The sequence below is a fragment of the Phalaenopsis equestris genome, unplaced genomic scaffold (assembly GCF_001263595.1).
Source record: "Phalaenopsis equestris unplaced genomic scaffold, ASM126359v1 Scaffold000393, whole genome shotgun sequence".
Lineage (NCBI taxonomy): Eukaryota > Viridiplantae > Streptophyta > Magnoliopsida > Asparagales > Orchidaceae > Phalaenopsis > Phalaenopsis equestris.
In genome coordinates this window covers 95,246-116,560 of record NW_018164835.1, presented here as the reverse complement: position 1 = coordinate 116,560, position 21,315 = coordinate 95,246, and the positions used below count along the sequence as shown (strand labels likewise).

Below are 21,315 nucleotides of genomic sequence, written 5' to 3'. Positions count from 1 at the left end.
ATATATTAAAAGTTTATCTTTTCATGCAAAGTTATCATAAAATGGGTAACACCGCAGCATTTGTGTGTCATATCACGAAGAAAATAGTTCAAAAAGTTGATATTATTTTGTTCCCATTGTGCACAACCACACTAGGTATTATTGGTTGCAGATTTGAATGATAGGAAGTGGAAAATATATGATTCATTACCCAATCAGATGCACAGAGCCGTGTGCACCGACGTTGTAAGTATACTCCAAATTATCCATCAAACCCATGCAGTTTTGTCCATGCACTAATCAGTATCACATTAAACTTTATAGATAAAAAAATTTGCAAGAGAAGCTGAAAATTCCTTTAGGGTGAAACCTGCGAAATGTCAACTCTCAATCGTTAAAGATGTTCTAGTCCAAATTAATAGAAATTTATGGAAAAATTAGTAAAGATCTACATAAGTGATTGGAGTGAAGAGCTGGGTTGGCAGACAAACATGCCAAGAATTAAGGAAGAGCTAGCCCATGAAATTTTTTTTGTGGATATTGTCTCAAATTTAAAAGATTTATTTGCATGATTAGAATTTTATTATAGCTCTTTGCAATCTCTAATGTACAATCCCTAATGTATCAAATTCCTTAATGTATAGTCCCTAAAGTTATATTTGGCATGATTATTTCTCATAGTTCATTGTTATTAGAATTTATTTACATTATTATTAGAATGTTGGTATAAAATGTGTGCAAATACGGTCCCTAATGTGTGCAAATATAATATGATGGTAATATTATGATAATAAGCTGTTATTTTGCCTCTGCACTTGTTTCATTCAGGTAATATTAAGGCGTATTATGGTTTTATTGTTATTATATTGCACATATTTTTGTGATGAATTTATTCTGCACTTGATATTCCTTCTGAGCGAGACGTTGTTTTATACTGGTTGTATTTGGGTAATATTTTGATAATATTAGGGTAATATTCACCGGAGGTTGGAATAAGCTAGCTAAATATTCTAATTACACCTATCTGATTCCAGTCGTATTTTGACAATATTAAGGTGAAATATTCTAATTACACCTATCTGATTCCGGTCGTATTTTGACAATATTAAGGTAATATTACTGTTTTATGACTATGATAGTGCACATATTTTTTGTGATGAATATATATAAATAACTTAATATTTAAAATATATCCTCAGAACAACCATGCTACGACCGCGAAGCAAAGAATACACTAAAGGATTATTCCAATCAAACCAAGTGATATTCCTTCTAAGCGAGACACTGTTTTATATTGGTTGTATTCGGATAATATCTTAGTAATATTAAGGTAATATTCACCGTAGGCTAGAATAAGCTAGCAAAATATTCCAATCACACCTATCACATTTCAACAATATTAAGGTAATATTACGGTTTATTGCTATTATATTTCACATATTTTTGTGATGAATATATATAAATAACTTAATATTAAAAATATATCCTTGGAACAACCACGCTATGATCGCGGAGCCAAGAATACACTAAAGGAATATTCTAATCAAACCAAGTGATATACCTTCTGAGAGAGACGCTGTTTTAAACCAGTTGTATTAATAGGATCCTCATCTCAAATATTTCCTTATTGAAGGTCGTTGACCACTTATGTCTGATATTGTACAAATTATTTAACCAAGCATTCTCGTGTAGATTTCCTAGCTCATTCATTCTACACCAGGTTTCTTCAAACTCCTCGGAGTTGCATCTACCCATGCATTTATGAAAAAACTCATTGACTCACTTGGTGCTCACACCACAATAGACTTTTGAAGATAATTTCTTGTAAATATGTCATTGGCATAATCTATCTAGTGTGTGGCAGACACTTTTCAATCAATCTGACAATTGTTTGATCCTGGTCAACGAATCTTGTTCTCGGGTGTTGTTATTCATTATCTGGATAAATGATTTGAATAACCACTTGAAAGAGTCAACTGTTTCATCTAACAAAAAGTCAACTCCAAATAGAATATTCTGCTAGTGGTGGTTCAAACCGACAACAAGAGCACATTATAAATTGTATTTATTTAGTCTATAATTTGTATCAAATATTATGACATCCCCAAAGCAATCGTAATCAAACATGGATATTCCATCACTCCAAAAGAAATTCAACAAACTACTAGACTCATCAATTTGGATGTCCCATGCAAACATTGTATCCTCAGCTTGCCTCTCAGCGAACAATCGTAGAAGAGAATTAGCGTCCTCATGTTCAATTTTATTTTTTCTCTCTTTGTATGAAATTATAAGCATCCCTCTTCGTGCAATCTAGATTTTTCACACCCCCGAATTCTGTAGCTAGAAAACTAAATGCATCACTTTGTTCTAATCCCGGATTGTATCATCGATCTGAGCATTTATGCATTGATATCACACATTTTTCTGCTGGAGCGCAATAGATGTTTGTCACCGTCCGCCGTCAAAAGATGGTTATGACCTTCTATAAGTTCCTTAACCGACCAATTACCTTCGACATCGAAGACATCGGATTATGACTGGACAACCAGTCCTTGTGTCCTATCTTCTGAACTTCACCCTCACATTGTTATTCAATTCTTTCTTAAACAAGTCTTACCACAAATGAAATCCTTTGTCTTAATCCTCTTTGAATTTGGCTAAAAACCAACGTAGTCCTTTCACACAGTGAATTCAATTTGGTGTGCATATGCACAATATTGTTTATAGACTTCCTTCTCATTATGGACCTCTGCGCAAAGCAACCTATCAGCAATTGGATCAATGCACACACTTACACTCGGGGAACTGCAAATTTTAACATACCACCATTGGAATGTGAAAAATAATGCTTCAACAAAACTAATTAATAAATTCAATAAAACTAGTATAAAACGATATATAAATAATACCATAATATATAATACCACCATAATAATACAGAAATAATACTATAACAATGCAAATGTATAGTTCAAAACCAATAATATCATAATACCACCATAATAACACCAAAATAACACTAATTACAATGACAACATAACACTCCAATAAAACCATAGTATTACCCTATGATAAAACCTAAATAACACCCAACTACCCTTACAAGCCCAAAATCAAGACAAAAAATCACAATACCAAAAGGATAAGACCAGTAACAGTCACCATAAGATTCCAACTAAACCGGGTAATTAGAACCAATACTACAACTTAACACCATGATAATATCTAAATAATACCACGTCCACCCTCTAACATAACAGTAACGTTGCAATCAAATAATACAGTAATCACACTAGAATAACACCACAATATTACCGTTGGGACGACATTAATAACACCAGTAAATACAGAGAAATAAGCTCACCTACTGAATGTTTCAAGGCACAGCTAATAAGCTCAGCTCATTGGCATCATTCTCACAATCATTTTACGATTTTATCAACATTTGTTGGTCGAGAGAAAATTCTATCGGGTGACTTACCCTAGCTGTTGAATACGAACTCAAATGCAAAAGGAAAGCAATTGAAAATAATTCATGAACCCTAAACCGGAATGTGACTAAATATTCTTTTTTCCAATTTAGCGGGATCTGAAAATGATAAAAATACGCTTTTTGGATGCTTGGGCGGGGCTCAGGCCGAGTCGCGATGTAAAAAAAAATTTCTTATTATTTTGATGTTGAATAATTTTTAATTTTCATTTATGATCATTCGATGACAGGCTAGGCGCCGCTATATAAGACAGATTCAAGTAAAAGCTCGCTTAAAATCTGCCTAAAATAGAATTAAAAATAGCCCAATATATATATATATATATATGTTTTTATTAAAATCTAGGATCTCATTGGAGGAAAGAACGCGCGTCGGAGTTAAATCGGATATGGGTGGGAAGGAGGATGCGAAGGAGAGGCGTGATTGTCGGAACCCTAGCCGACGGCACGGATCGACGGCTATCTTCGTGTTGTTGGACTACATTTTCATCTTCATCTTCTTCTGCTTTCTCTGCTACTTCCTCGCCAAAATCTTGCTCGGATTTAATCTGCCCTTCTCTTTTTGATGGCATCGTTTCCAAGATGGCGACGAATTGATTCCTGGAGTGGTATCAAACTTACTCTTTGTAATGCTTTGTTGTTTCCAGCTCTTATTTCTTTCATCATCTTTTTTATGGGATCAGGTTGGAATTGTATTTGGGGGTTTGGTATTTACCTACGAGGGACGATGAAATAAGATGCTCTTTTTTGCTTCATGGTCTATTTAAATCGTTAATGGCGAATTTCCTACAGCAATTTTCATGTTCAAAGCTGCATTTCTTAGAAGAACTGCATTTTCCTGACCTTGGCCTTTTTGGTTTAAACATATTTATGTTATTATTTGGGGTATTTTTGCTTTTCGAAAGTTGGAACTCAGGGTCTGTTTGGGGTAGATGTAGCTTATCCAACTTATACTGATAATCTGATGATAAACAGCTGATCCGAATAAACTGTCTGTTTGTTTGGTTTGTGTGTTTAGAAAATAACTGATTCTAGAAAAATGACCAATCTGCCCCTGTATTGGATAAACTGCAGCTGTTTGGTTTGCGTTTTTTTGTAAACAGTTGATTTGCAATTTTTTTTTACAAATTTACTAAACTTCTTCATGCAATCATAAATTCGAGATAAATGTGAAGATTGAAGAACATGAAAATACAAAATATTCTTATAATTAAAGTTCAAATATTAAGACATAAAAATATAAAATATTTATATCACTTAAATATTTCAGATCACATCACAGAAGCACAATTACCTTAACAAAAGTGAAATACACTTTAACACACTAATATGTACTATAATGAGACCCAAAAAGAAAGAAAAAATAACATGTTAAAGTACCCTTAATTGTAGTAATCATCCTCGTGCATTAGTGTAATAACACTTAAAAAAATATTCATGTCATCACATTTTATGGAATATTTACATAGAAACCACAAAATTCTTATGTGTTTACATTTCTAGCATCCAAAGTTAGGTATTTACTGTTATAAAGCTATGCATGAGAACGTAAATATATAACAAATGTGTGATATGTGCGTAAATCTTCCAAACAAAAATCAATTTCATATGTAAATGCTGGCATGTAATGCTCTTAGTAATAGCTTGCCTAAAAGCTTTTGAGCCATTGGTGATGCTAGGGAGCCAGGCAACTTCCACTGCATTTTCATATAAAATATAGGTGTAAGATATATAAATTTAGGTGTAAGAATCGTGTTAAAACCGATCAGCAGAGGAGCGGCAGCAGTGCGGGAGAAGAAAAAAAAGAAACGAGCGTAAAGGAGCGGCAACACAGTGCGGGAGAAGAAAAAAAACGTTGTTAACCTGTGCTCGATCGGTGAGGGAGAAGAGAGGAGCAACGAGAGGAGACGAGTTTTTACCTATTTATGTTGCCTGCGATATTAAGGCAGAGGAGATTCGTGTGAAATTAGGGCAGAGGAGATTCGTGCAAAATTAGGGCAGAGGAGCGACGAGTCGTCTTTCGAACATATGAAACGCGGATCGCGGGGTCCTATCCGCGATCCGTGTCTAATAGTAAAATAAAAACAAAGTTCTGTAAAACGCTCGTGAAATGAGATTTCCAAACTGAAGGTGGCGTTTTGAAAATGCTACTGCTGCAAATAAGCTCTCCCAAGCGCACCCTCAGTCATGATTTTGAATAAATTTATATGAGGAATCAATCAAATTTTGTATTCAAGCTAAGTAGTTTTTGCATTCATTCTCATTAAAAAATGGACACGGTTGCTCACTATAAATGGTTATTTATTGGATCTTTTATGTTTTGTCTACCATTTGGTTTATATACACAAATGAACATAATTTATATACTCTTGAACTTGACATAAAAGTATTCTCACATCTGAGAAATTGGAAAAATTATTGCATCAGGTGTCCAATGACAATGTGTCATGTGGCAACCCAGGCCCGAACTGTGTATGTGGGCCCAAATTGCCATGTGGCACCCTATTATTACACATCTGATGCAAATTTGCATCATGTGTCCTGATGCAATAAATTCTCGAGAAATTGAATATTTTTTGTACATCTGATTTCAACAACCTTTCTTATATTTAATGTTTCTATTTATAGGGAATTAGAGATGGTATGAAATGACAATTACAACCCTCAATTTTTTTTTGGTCAACCATCAGCTACCGACTTCATGCGATGGGGTCTTTGGATATCCGGTGGATCGTCCTTTAGCCAAGAAGACATTTTTCTGAGTGTTCTCTGAGTCAGTCAACCTCTAGTTTGGTCTCTCCTCCGAGTCGGTTCACCCCTTGTTCGTATCTGGTCTCTCCTCCGAGTCGGTTCACCCCTTGTTCGCATCTGGTCTCTAGGTATCAGTTTATTTTCTAGAAGCTCAATAGATAAACTTTTATATTTACATTTAAAATACTTTACTGTCATAAAATGATGCATGAAAAACGTAGTTCACTTTTAACAAATAAATAGTAGTGATATCATTTATTTAATATTAAAGATTGAATGCTATGCTTACAAAAATAAAAGTTTAGGATATAAGATATGTAAATACATAAGCTTTATGTGTGCTACATATATATATTATGCTACATCTGTAACAAAATTTACTTTTTTTTAAACTTTTTGGGAGATTCTTACATACCCCCCAATATTTATGTAATTACAGATGTATCAACCTAGCTTTAATTTATTAATATAACTTAATATCATATTACATCAAAATATAATATTTGTGATATTTTTTTATGTTATGTTAAAGATTGGGATATCACATAAATAAATATTAAAGTTTAGATGTTTAGATGGTTAAATACATAAGAATTATCCGGTATGCATATAAAGCCCCATTCTTTCTTGATTTCAATGAGCGGAGCCTTCTGTTCTTAAAACGAAATGCAGTCCATCAAAGATTTCTCTATATATTCAGAAGCACTTGAAAAAAATGTAGAAAATGATTTCAGGCATGCCAGTTCTGACTAGCCGTTGCACGATTTATTGATGCCTTTAGTGGAATACTAGAATTTACATATTATATATATATAGAAATTACATAAGTAGCACACAATTCTTATGTACGTACATTTCTGACACCAAAGCTATCATCTTTACATACATGCATTTGTGTGTCCTAACAGTTATCTCTTGAGAGAAGTTGAGTCACCATTTTTTTGTTTGACCATGCTTGTGAAGGAAAACATTTGTACGCGGCACTGCATACGTGAGGAGTTATTCAGAGGGTATAGGCGTGTTATATTCGCTTTATACACTCCTGTAATCTCCCTGTAACTTACCTGTAATTATCGAAACTACAGAAACACGAAACTTATTTGTGAGTTACATATATGTTACAGGTGAGTTATATGAAAGTTAAAAGATGTATAACACGGATATAACCCTCTGTAACTTACCTGTAACGCGAAACTTATTTGATAGTTACATATATGTTACAGGTAAGTTACATGAAAGTTAAAAGATGTATAACACGGATATAACCCCCTTATATCTTCTAAATAACCTCCCAACATATACAGCTCTGTGTAACTCTTACATACACACATATTTTCCGCCTGTGAAATTTTTGTGATGCACTTCTTTGATGTTACTGTGCTTGAACATTCCATTCAATGAAGAAAACTGTTTTAGGTTATATATTTTTGAATTCACATAAAGTTTCCATCACGTAATTTTTATTTAGTTTTTAAACGAAGTCAAAGTGTAGCCTTTCCTGTAGCTCCATGATCCTACTAATGAGGGTCATGGGAAACCACACACACCAAGCCTTCCACCATTTTGAACTACTAATAATACCTACGAGCTTCTCTCTAGAACTCACTCTCTCTTTACGTTTCAACTCTCCTCTTCAGTTTTTTCATTTTTTTTATTATTATTATTTTTGTTTTGTTATATTAAATCTTGAAGTCTTGTTATGAATTTCTCCTAGAGGTCTAACTCACATCTGGTGAATTCCGATAGACGAAAAATTAAATAGTCAGAAATTCTGACACCTCAAGAACAAATTTGCTTTATGCCAATCAAACACCTATAATTTTTAAAGCCTCTGAATTTGATTTACTTTGCACTCCTAATGCATGCCAACTAGTTAGGTCTCCCCGACAACAGTGCTAATCTACCAAGCAGAAATGCAGCAGCAGATTTGAAATGTTAACATTGATGTATCCACCCGACCCAAGAATTAGTTCCACCAACCTCAAGCAGTTTAAAAACATGTTCCATAATAAGGAGTTCAACCAAAATAAAGAGTTCAACCAAAAGATAAGTACGCCTCAAGCAGTTTAAAAACATGTTCCATAACCAAAATAAAGAGTTCAACCAAAAGATAAGTACGATTGAGTATTTCTTGTGATCTTTTAAATCATCGTATGAGATACAATACATATTAATCATACTTGTAGATGATTAACTTACCCAATGGTTTTGCTAAAAATTTGCAAAATTGGGAATGCTTGATAGATTATTATATACAGTTATCGCAAAGCCATAGTGCAAAGACTAGAGAAAAGAATATGGTGCAGTTTAATATGAAAATCAAGAATAAACAAATAGTAAAGTCAAACATCTCGCTGTGAAGGTGCAGAACCATGTGAACTTGATTGATTGTCGCTCCTACCTGTACAAAATTTGCAAGGTTCCGAACACTCTGTCGAACACCATGAATTAGGAACTGTCAAGAAGTATCTAGACATGAATTTTCTGAACCTTTTCTTATACTCCTTGGGGGAGATAATGGTTGGTAATGAATTTTTGGGAACAACCAGAGATGCCTTCACCCAGGTCTCAAGCTGCTTATCCCAGGTATACTGCCTCAAATAATCAATGATACCAAATACCAGCCGCTGCCTTTTTTTATCCACCCCAACAAGCAGAGAATAATCCATGACATTGATTGCCTGCGAAAATTGGCAGGTTTAGTTGTAGATAAGTTTAAACTTTAAAAAAGATGTGCTTTAGAGACAAGGAATAGAAGAACTAGGATACATATACTGACATTAAGGAAAGATGTATCATTCCAGATTGCTCGCTGCAAAAGATGTTTAGTTTTTCCGCCAACATAGATAGGAGATAAGCGCATATCTTCCACAAAGTTCTGATCCAGAAGAACCTTCTCAGGATCATTTACATCTGAAATGTATCTAGAAAAGACAGCACCTTTCAAATCATATGTGCGTGTCACATTGTGGCCAAAAAGGAGGTTTTCCATCACCATCAGATCAATCTTCATTTCCTTGCCATTTTTAGTTAGTCTAACCTATAGTGGAAATTTCCAAATCAATTCACTTAAAGAATATAAGAAATGCTATGAGTTTAAAGGAAGCCAAATGAATAGGTGATAAGATCACAAACCTGATATATTCCCAGGATTTTTGCCAGGCATGTTTGGTTACCTGTGCTTAAAGAGTGATTAATATGTTTGAAATAATTAGATGAAAATTTCAAAAAGGAATCAAGCTCGGCCCTCTTGATTTGCTTAATGATGAGCCTGTCATCCATTGATTTAGCAAAAAAGGCCTTGCTTTTTCCACCTTGAGCATCCCACTTCCTGCAACGACCTAGGGAAGATACGTAAGCCTGTTCTGAAGGGCAGCACATCCTTCGAAGAGCATAGAATTGCTTTGCATGGATACAGACAACAGAATACTTCTTTAAGCCTTCTTTTCCTATGCCTAGTGGGACTTCAGGATGAAGATTTTCTGAAGTTATCAAACGATCCATGGATAATGCACTTTCTAAAGTCAAGGAAAAAAATTCATCCGAGGAAAGTGAAGAGAAGCTATGTGAAAGATGCATTCCTACGGGATCTATAGATCCATTAGATGACCAATGAGATGAAGTCACAGAACCCTCAGAGACAAGGTTAGATGGATTATCACTTTCCTTGTCAGCCTCCATTTTTCCTTCAAATGAATTCTTCGCATCCATAGTTTCCAACAAACAAATCTGCTCCTCAGAGAGGGCCAATGCACAGGCTATTATGCTGGATATTTCATCCTCACGGACAGCCATGATCTTTCTATTAGTGCCAACAGGGTAGTGCAACAAACCCTGCTCTTGGGGAAAGAGCTGACGCATAGGACTCAAATATTTTGGAGTGTAAGTATGGATGAATAAAAACCTGTGCAAGTAGCCACCATCTAGGTCTTTTTTAAATGCAATGCGGAGTTCAGGGAAAGGAACCCAAATCAAGCTTTCAGGGTCTTCAAAGTCAGATATAGCAGATTCCTTAGGACTTGACAGCTGTACCTTCATCACAGAACCAAAAAATAATCCAATTCCACTTGCGCTGTTGTCATTCATCATCTCCAAGTCATATGTATCACTATATCCAGAGGGTTCCATGTTGTGAACTTCATGCATAGGATCAACAAGAGCAGCACATTCTTCCTCGTACTCTTTAAGTGAAGTGTTGTCTGGTGAACTAGAGAGAGGATTTTGATATACTGCAGTAGGTGCATTTTCTACAGCAGATGGATCAAAAGATGCTGCTTCCATTGAACATTCCATCCAATCAAACCCTGAACTTTGGAAACTTTCAGCAGAGTTGTAGACTGCATCAGGTTGTGGATAACAGTGATTTTGATCATTGTAACTGCTATCAGAAAAGGATCGCTGAACATTAATGGGAATAGGATTTGGTTCTCCAGATACTATATGACCAATTTCAATGCTGCCTTTCCCCATATATTTTTCATTTTCATCATGTGATCTGATTAGGTCTTTGCTGATTTGTGAAAAGTGATGCAAACGGAGGTCCCAAATGTAAAGCCTGAGAAGTAGCTCCTGATTGAACCAACTCAAGCCTATAATTTCATTTACAGACTTCTCCTGTTGCCCAGAGCAGTTGATAGCTTTGAACAAAGCATCCTGCACATCATTTAAATAAAAAGGGGAAAAATTGATCAATCAAAGAAGGAGATGGACTTTGGTTCAGAAGATCAATAAAAAGCAGTGCTTTAAAACTCACCTTAAATTCAGCTTTTTCTTGAATTAATATAGCTTCTGCTTCACAGATGCCTTTTACAAAACCAGAAAAATTCTTATTTTGCTCAGAGACAGAACATGGACAACTCATCTTCAAATTGTACAGGACGTTTGCCACTTCTGAAAAAAATTGCTCTCCTCTTTGAAGCACCTTTAAACAACGACATAAAGGTCAGTTGCTAATACTAAAAGCTAAAACATCATTATCATCATCATCAGCTTTTTCTCAACTATTTAGGAACAGACCAATTTTAGGAATTCTCCATGTGGAAAGCTACATATAACAAAAAATTAAGCTCTTAGAATTCTTACAGATTTTGCTTCTTGCACAACCCAATCTTGTTCACTTGGAATAGGAAACTCAAGTACTGGGGATGGCTTACATGCAGCATAAATTTCAATAGGTGAATATCTGAACATTGCAACTTTGGAGCCCAATCTGCACATGATCAGAATTTAAACAGTATATAAAGGTCACCATACAGAGAAATAGTTACATTAGTTGCAGAAACAAATAAATAATATGCTTACCCAAAAAAGCGAAGACAGTCCCTATGAAGTGAATGTCCGCATTCAGAAGATAACCTGCTTGCTGCAGAGTGGCTAGTGAAGCTAAGCTCTAAGAACTTGCCAAAGGATAGGCTACGAGCTGCGGTGGACATCACAACCCTCTTCGAAGATCTTGGGATCCCATTTTCATGCTCACATTTTAGGCATCGACTCCACATCCAAATTTTCCCCTCTGTTTCTCCTGATAAAGATGAACTGGAAGGCAGCTGTCTAACTAGAACGGTAAGATTTCCATTCTGGTGGGTATAACAGTAAATATGTGCTTCCGGTGGTTCACCGCATGAAGAGCAGACATGTTTCTGTCATGCAGTCAGTATCCATTAGTTCTGTTAAATAAGAAAAGTAAAATAAATTAAATTAAATAATCTGGCCAAGTAGAAGAGTCATAAACCTGGTTGAGTAGAACATCTTGAAGGTATCTTCCTAGAGAGACATCAAAATTCCCATAGTATTTTATGCGAGAAAGATGACTCTGTTCACAAACAATCCCTTTCTCAATACACTGGCTAGACAAGAGAACCAATATGCTCTCAGAACTCATTACACCATCACTGTCATCCTTGCCTTCAGTTTCACTTCTGTTTGCGGTAACAGCAGTAGAGTATTGAACAGGTTCATTCAAAATTGACATGGTCTCAGACCTTTCATAGTTTGGCTTCTCTGCCATCATGTTATCATTTACTTCTATACCATCGTCAATAGTCCCAGATGAATAAATTGGTAGGCCACTCAAACTTGGATAATCATGCTCATCCTCTTTAAAACCACGGTAGGATGAAATGGACTCAGATGTCACAGGCCTCAACCTGTTCTCTTGTGACAGCAATTTCGTAAGGGAAGCTGAGAAAGATGACATTAGCTGTACAGAAAGATCGGACGATAATAATGAGCTAGATTGATTCACTGCATTTTCATTGGATAAACTTCTGGGAAGATGTTCTTGAGTAAAGTTATCTTCACAAACATCAAAATCACCAGCAACTTCTGAGTCATCTGAAGATCTGTTTGCATCAAGATGTGCAGTGTAAAACCCTTCATGAGATGAATTATTTAAAAAGCCATTAGAAGCAGGAGTATCAGTAAAATTTGAGCTTCTTGCGGCAATAGTTGGAACTGCTTTATGTGTTAATGCATGACTGTCTTCTGAACTATCAATGTTAGAGAATAATGCACTTTGATCAGCAAAAAATGAGGTTTCCAGAATCAATTGATATGCTGCAAAGATGGTGTATTGAACAACTCGTTTAACTCTTTTCAGTTCATCAATATGAGCACCTTTAAGCAATATCTGTAACATCAAAAGAGCATCATATGTTAAGGAGTATTGGACATATTTTTTTTACTAATATAAAGGGTTTTGCACTTAATTGAAGATACTAGCTTCCTGCTTAACACACCGAAGTGTTTAAATAGTTATCAAGAAGATGCATAACCATAATCCTAAAAAGTAACGCTGCAAGAACCAATACATTAAGTATTTTCATTACAATTTGCTTCTTAAAGTAACAAGTTTGCGTTAGGTCATAAGTTTTATATTTGAAATTATCTTCAAATCTAGACTAAATTTAGATCTCAATATACTAGTTCCTACCTTTTGTTGCACTAATTTGGCAATTCATAAATTGTTTATTTGATCATACAACAGTTAACGAAATATCTAATCTCTCAAACAGATCATATATTCTAAATTATTCAAAAATGAACTATGTGAAATCTCCATTTAGCAGTAATATAAAGCATATAGCCTTAGTATAACGCCCATCTAAGTCATTTTCATAATAGATTCGGCTTGTTGTTGCTATACATTCAAGAAACTAATTAACCACAGGTAAATTAAAATTCAAACAAATCTATTAAGATGGGGTTATTTGTTTGTCATTGTATTTCATACCACCGGATGGCAATGGTAAAACCATTTACAAGTATCATTAGTAAATACCCTCCAATCAAATTACGGATTAACTTTAATGTTAGTTTTCCTGCACTGAATTCAATAAATAATAAAATATCAAACATCTATAGAAATAGATAACAAACAAATCATTAATTTGTTGCATGCCAAAAAATTTATGTTTTCTGCAAATTGATATTCATGTTGATGCCTAGTATTGCAGTTAAAAAATCAGTTAAAAGAATGACTGCAGCATCCTATTAATAAGTTGCTTTTTTCCATCCTAGCACCAAATCCCTTCTTGAGGATCTATATGATGCAACCAGAACTTTATTCATTAAGATTTTTTGAGGCATGGCAAATTCTCATCAATTTAACCATTACAACTAATTCAATAGTAATATGGGTTTGTTTGGGGCAGCTGCAGCGGTTTGAAGAAGCAGCTATGAAGCTTCTGTAGAAGAACCAGCTGTTCAAAATAGAATTGTGACTATTACAAATTCATTTTAATATCAAAAAGTTTAACTGTAGCTTTGCCACACTTTAATAGGTTAGGTTGAAAAAAAAATGCTGTAGCTTTGTGGCAATTGCCACACTTTAATAGGTTAGGTTGAAAAAAAAATAGCTTTTAACCACAAAACTTTCTAGAAAGCAGCAAAAAAATAGTTCCCAAACAGAACTGCAGTGGTAGAATGAAAAACAAAGCAGCCAGAAAGCTGTCCCAATCGGACCCTAAATGCATTTAAACAATGATTTATACATGAGGGTCTTGTCAACTGTTATTTGGCCTGAAAATGCTGCTCTATGCATGAAAATAACAGCAGCTACTTGGCTGTAACGTTTTTGGATGAATGAAGAAGTCTTGAATCTGAACTGGTAAGCACAGCTGAAAGTGGCTTATCATATTCAGTAGACTATTTTTTTCAACATGATCACGTAACTTTGCATGTGTGCAATAGACAAGGATCTCACAGGTTTTTAGCATAAACAATTTACTAACCGTGCATCCCAATGGCTTGGAGAAGCCCTCCAGAAACATCAGAGTTTTGGTTGTCCTTCTGCCAACTTCATTAGAGGTGTTATGTTCTTCTGTCAGCTTTTCAATATGGAATGAGTCACACTGTGTGACATTTCGGTTAGTAAGAATGTTGGCAGAAGGAATAATCTGAGAACCAGTACAGCGAGCAATTCTTTCTAAACGTGCAATTTTCATATCAAATACCAAAGTCATTCCCTTAGCTAGTAGAAACTCTTGTATATCACGTGAAACAGATTTCTCCACCAAAACCAAATTGGGATGGCAGGCTTCGATCATCTCATTGATTGACTTCAAGTAGTCTTTTTCCTGCTTCCAGTAAAGAAGCCCGAGTGAGAAAAAACATATCACTCCATAAAGGCAACCCGCAAAATCCAATTTGAATAACCTACCTGATCCATTGAATCAAATGATGACAATCCAAGCTCACGTTGCCCAAGGACCCCTTTTACCAGTAGAAGCCTTGGATTTTTGCATTTTGTTGGCATGTGTTTGTGAGCAGCATTTTTCTTGAAAATTAAACCCTTGATCACCTGACTGTACAATCAGGAAGTTCTTCGAGAATTTAAAAGGATGTCCATTTTTATCATTGGAAATGCTGAAAATAACAAAAGTAGAAAATAAACACTTTAAAAAAATGAAATGCTCAAACATTACCTTTGGCTTCGAGCACCAGTAGCAACGCATTTTACTTTCACATAGGATCCTGGATCCATAGCTATTCCCTCCTTTGCATCAGGCTTAACACAAAGTGCAGCTTCCCAGGATAAAGAAGTAACAATATCAAGCCAGCCAAGGTCATGACCTTCATCCACAGAAGCAAGTCCTTCTGATGCCAAAAAACGACTTACAAGAATCTTAAATTGCCCATTCATTGCCGCCAACATTGCTTTTTGGCGTGCTTCTTTGTAGCTACTTCCCTGAATTTTATCAAAATCACCTAAAGAAGTAGATTGCCCCCACTTTGTGCCATCCCCATAGTCATCATCATCATCATCATCATTATTTGCAACACTATCCATGTCATCCTCAATATTTGCTGCCTCTGGTGGCTTCCAAATGCGAGGATCAGATTTCAAAGTGGACAACATCAATGAACTACTTGTTGTAACACCATTCTCAACCTTATAAAAATCATCCCCAGCAATTAACCTGGTAGATTGAAGATCTTGCTGAGAGGTGTCAACTTGATGAAGCCTCTCATCTTTACCATTCTCATACCTTTCAAAGGTTCTCGATGTAAAACTTACTCCAGACAATGTGGCCTCTGCAATTCTGTCCAGTCCAGTTGTAATATCAGAAGTTGGAGCACTGAAAATCTCAGAAAAGACCCTACTTCTTGTCACTTCCCCATGTTTAGTAGATCTTTCTAGTTGCTCTTGAAGAATATCAATAGCTTCATCTCCATTTTTCCTGCATAGGAAATACTTTTAGGTATGCAAGGCATGTTGGCGAAGAAAAGTGTATGAATAAATAAAAGGAGGAAATGCCAAAGCACTCAAATTCAAATGCTAGCCGAGTCAAGATTACCAAGAATACAAATTTACTCAAAAATGGTAGACAATACATTGCTCGTCTTTAAACACCGAACTGAAAGAAAAAATCAAGCGCTTATGAATCCAAATTCCAAATACAGGATTCAAAACCTCAAAATGGTATTATATGTGATGATAATTGCTGTCATTGTGTAGCACAAGTATCATAAAATGATTATATAACATAAGAGGCTTCAAAATAAGAGCATCTTGATGATACAAGATAATTGAGAACATAGATAACAATAGATGGAAGTAGAGTTGCTATTTACCTGATAAGTGGATTCACCTCAGATATTGTGTTGCCTAAATAAAGAGAACCAACAAGCAATTGAATCAGAAAATCATATTTACACCTGTTAGCAGAGCAACTGTTGTGTTAAGAAAAAAAAAAAGAGAGAAAAATTACCACTATCAGAACTAGAGTTCAAAGGATCCATTGAGAGGTGTGCTGGAAAACTGCAGGTAGGAGTGTCAGTCTTAGGAATCAATTCAAATTTTGAATTCTGATCGGTTGCATACTTGTCCAAGAGAGAAATATGAGAGTACGTAAGGTGCTTTACGTCTATAGTTAATTTAAATTCTCTTTTATCAAGATCAACAAAGAAGGAAGCACTGCAGCCTTTACAATAAACCCCATGGCCCAGTACTTTCTGCCCATCATTGCATGCATTACACATTGTAGTTATTAAATCCCAATGAATATCGGCAGCTTGAAGACATCAGACACATTCAAAATGATAAAATTCCACTTCTTGATACCACTGCACAAGCAAAGCCCTGAAGAAATGAGAAAGAATGAGCATCAAGAAATACATTAATATAACAGAACTTCAAGATATAAGACATTGGAATGTAGTGACACATCATGAATATTACACAATCACATTCTGAACTATAAAGGTTAAACTATGGGCATCCTATAAGCTACAAACAAAAGCCCTAACAGGAAATAAAGATTTACAAAGCAAGAAATATATATCAGCTCAAAAAATCACCGGCCTCATAATGACTACCTGGAAATTTAAGTTAAAGGCAAAAGTTAAGGCACCCTTTGGACCATCATAATCATCATGATTAGCCTCATCCCAACTATTTGGGTTCAGTTCTTTTAAAACTCATTTTTCATTCATTCAAATTAATTGTTGTTTGAAGTGTTAAACTTAGGGGTGTAATTGAGCCGAACACGAGCGAGCACGAGCCCAGGCTCAGCTCGTGTTCGGCTCATTTATATTTCGAGCTCAAAAAGTGTGTTCGTGTTCGGCTCGTTTGCTTAGTGAGCCGGTTCACGAACAAATGACAACTCTAATCAAGTAGCCATAAGATGTTAAGGATTGAGGCAAGATTTAAAAATTATAATTTATATTAAAACATCATTTGAATCTAATTTAATAATATTTATTCTATTGTCTTAATTAATACTTATAATTGATTATAAATCTTTATAGCCTTGTAGCCAATTAAGTTTTTTAAAAATACTATTCATCAAAGATATTAATTGATTTTTTAAAAATACTATTAATTAAGTTTTTTAAAAATATATTAATTGGTTAGGTATTTCGAACCAAAACGAGCCAAACACGAATGAACAAATCTTTCTTCGTGTTGTTCGTGTTCGGCTTGTTTAACTTAGTGAACGAGCCGAACACAAGCTTTTCGCGAACAACGAGCCGTTTTGACAGCCCTAGTCAAACTATTCATCACAAATCATTTGGAGCAACCACTATACCGTTACATTAGATGCACTCAATCTTCTTTAATCATTTGACACTTTTTTATCTGTTCTTCTAATAAATGAATATCTTCTTCTTCCTAGTTTGACAATCCATTCATCATAACATTTTGTTCTTGTCACCCTCAATTTTTTAATATACAATATTATGTTTTATGCAATAATACTAGCTAATTGTGGTTTAATAAGTCTTATCATTTGGAATGTTTGGTTGCAATTCTTAGCCAAGAATTAAAGCTAAACCTTGTCAAATAATTTTTTGATCCATATAAATACCATTACATTCTTAAATTTTATTCTCCTCCCAGTATAGGCTAAATAAAAAATTTAGTAAACCGTAGAAAGTAGGATTCAAGAGAGACGCATTTCTCACGGTGCCTGTTTTCCCTTCATTTAAATACTAAATCTTGAAAACATTTATCACTGTTTGTTAGGATTTAACCAAATTTAGTGTATATGACATAAAAAAAGTTTAAAAATTTAATGCCCCAGAGTCTGCTAAATATAGATTTACATGATTTACTAAATCCTACTTGCATCCAACTAACCCCTTTAAGTTTCCATATGATCATTCTATCCAATAATACCTCAAATGACACTATTTGGATGTTCAGACCGAGATGAAATGGAAAGACGTTGGAAAAACAAACAATCATTGCCCAATCTTGATTGAGCTAACAAATAATTGAATTCTATTCACGCTCCAACCTAACATTTCTAATTCAATTAAGAGGACCAAAAAATTAAGAAAAACAATTTATTAAATCATAGATGTTGCAAAGCTACCTAAACATAGCAATAAACTAAGCCATAAGCATGATGAATTGCTAAAAAATTCTAGGTCAAAGTCCATCCATAATTAGGTTTCATTCAAGGACATCGTGCCCATAAGTTTATACTAAGGAGTAGTTTCAGATAGAAAACGCAATGAAAATAAACTATTACCAATTAATCCAGAAGAGCAGAATGAACCTAAAAACCTATTCTAAGCAAACTTCTCAGAAAGAAAACGCAAAGAAAATAAACTAGTACCAATTACAAATCCAGAAGAGCAGAATAAACCTAAAAACCTATTCTAAGCAAACTTCTCAGAAAGCTTTCAAGTCATCACAAAGCTATAGTTCACTCAGCGTAAGAATAAATGGATATCGAGTTCAAACAAGCCAAAACACCCACAAAAAGTTCTTCCGATTAATAAACGAAAAAAAAAAACAAATAGGTGGTAAAAGAGGACAACAACGGATCGGCCGTTCACAGGTCATACTCGCTTCCTATAAACCAACCACACAAGACAAAGATCCAGCATCAGACCCGGGACCAAAAAAAAAAAAAAAAAACCAACAATCCATCAAAAGCCAAACACCAAACATCACCCAAAACTATCAGTCAAATCCTCAAAGTTCATAAATAAAAGGGGTTTTTACATATCTATCAACCACCTAAATAAAAAGTATCGAAGGAGAATACCCTAGGGTAAGGAAGAACTTAAAAAGCGATGATGAAAAAATTAGATCCAAAAGTCAAGCTCTAGGAACCCAGTTCAAAACCAGAGCCCAAAAACCTAAGCATCGTTACAAACCCCAAGAATACACCAAACAATCAAATCCGTCCATCAACAACAAAGCCCCAATCCTGATTCCCAAGAACATCAGAACCCAACCTAGAAAGCTAGAGGCAAAACTACCAACCTGACATGGACCAAAGCGTCCCCACCAGCAGTAGCGGCCCGCCTACAGCTGCATCCGTCACGAACCGCCAATACCTTCTCCGATCTCAAAAAAAAATAAAAAAGATCACACAGCTAAACAAAGTACAAGCAGAAGAGATCGAGACACCAGAGAACACAGAGAGCAGGCGAGGAGAGGGAGAGAAAAAGAGAAAAGGAGAGAGAAGAGAGATTGCAGCTTATTAGCTAAATAGGAATTTTCTACCGTGCGCAGATGAGAAAAAAGGGGCAATTTTTGGAGTGAAAGGTCGATGTTGACGAAGACTGTTTTGAATATCTTTTATCCAACATCTGAATTGATTCAGGACTTCTGTCGCCGGCGCAATTTTAACCGTCCGATAAGAGCGCTCGGAGAATCAATCGGCCGCAGCCGTTTGAAGTAGTTGATTTCAAAGGAAAGTGTTTTTTTTTCCCTAATTTTTTAATTCAATAAAATAAAAATATCTTGTTGTCGCAAAATCATGAATAGTTGTCGGGTGGATGTCATGAATAATTAAACAGCTGGTAAAATTTATAATATTAAATTATAACTTTATTTAGGACATTACTAATTAGTCCAATCTAACGAGCACCTTGATTAAAAACTGTTTGATTTTGAATAAAATTAAATAAATATGAATTTATGCAGATCTATCCATCTTGAGGGCTTTAAGGGTGTGTCTGCTGTCTGGTGCAGCTCTAGTTTATTGGATAATTTGTTGATAAACTTATTACAAACAATCTGCTAATAAGCTAGGTGCGGTGATTATTATAAATTTATAATTTTTTTGGAAGAGTCAGACTGTTGCCAATAAGCTGCCACCGTAACTAGATAAATGCGGTGTGAAAATACTATTTTTTGCGTTTTGAAAACGCTGTTTTCTGCGTTTTGAAAATACATAAGCTGTCAAAACACAGTTTACCCAAACAGATCAGATGCGTTTTCAAAACGTCACCGCACCAAATAAGCTGCCCCAAAAAGACCCTGTTTGGAGAGCTTATTCTGTGCGGATAGCGCACGCAATTTGCATGTGTTGTTGAATAATTTTTTTTTAAAAAAAATTTAAAGTAAGACCCACTGAGATACATTTTTGATAGAGATAATATTTTACTTGATTAAACGCATATATTTCTGCGTGCGGCTAAAATTTGAATAATTTTTATTAGATTTTAGAAAATTCAAGATAGTAGAAAAATATCGAAATAGTTATATTACATGAAAATATTAAGCTAAAATATAAAAATAGTAAAAGGAATTTGTTTCTTTTCCTAATAAAGATCTAATTAAGATGCAAAAGTACCATCTGGCTCCCCTGTCGGTATTTCCTTATAATATTTTATGAGATGCATATATATTATCTTTTACTATTTATAGGAATAATTTGTTGTGGCTCCAAAGATCGCGTATCAAATACTTTGGTACCAAATCAATATAAAAATGAATTGGTTTGAACAAAAATATGACATAATTTAATGAGCAAAAAGCAAGCGATAATCTCCATCTCTTCTGATTGGGTTTGAACCGTTGTGGGCACAAATTGTATAATTATTTGCTTATGAATTATACTAAAGAAACTAAAACAATAGGAATATTTACATGCATATAACTCGATTTTTATGTATTTATATTTAACACCAAAGCTTTAATTTTCACGAATATGCCTCTTTATCGATGCATGAAAAATATGCTTAGAAGTCAAAATAGTGATATTTTTTATGAGATATGAAAGATTTAAGATGTATGAATATAAAAGGTAAAATTTAAATGTTAGATATGTAAATATATCAGAATTGGGTGATATCTATGTGTAAATGCCCCAAAAATTAAGGGAAATTTTACATGCATGTAGTAG

The 21,315-nt window shown here is 34.8% G+C and overlaps 1 protein-coding gene across 3 annotated transcripts; it reads right to left on the bottom strand.

Moving 5' to 3' along the window:
* Nucleotides 1–8,387: 8,387 nt before the first annotated feature.
* On the bottom strand, nt 8,388–19,742 carry LOC110026708 (putative 1-phosphatidylinositol-3-phosphate 5-kinase FAB1D). Of its 3 annotated transcripts, none has more exons than XM_020727770.1 (13): nt 19,446–19,742; nt 16,435–16,805; nt 16,298–16,331; nt 15,148–15,903; nt 14,883–15,027; nt 14,455–14,799; nt 11,955–12,851; nt 11,525–11,862; nt 11,306–11,432; nt 10,977–11,144; nt 9,359–10,876; nt 9,003–9,263; nt 8,388–8,904 (listed from the first exon to the last, which is right to left on the bottom strand). In XM_020727770.1, exons 2-13 carry the CDS (start codon nt 16,703–16,705, stop codon nt 8,566–8,568), a joined length of 5,199 nt encoding a protein of 1,732 aa, XP_020583429.1. In that variant the 5' UTR covers nt 16,706–16,805; nt 19,446–19,742; the 3' UTR covers nt 8,388–8,565. The 3 variants fall into 3 exon arrangements, with proteins under 3 accessions (XP_020583429.1, XP_020583432.1, XP_020583431.1); XM_020727773.1 differs by having other exon boundaries at nt 10,980–11,144; XM_020727772.1 differs by having other exon boundaries at nt 16,435–16,789.
* Between the last annotated feature and the right edge of the window lie 1,573 nt (nt 19,743–21,315).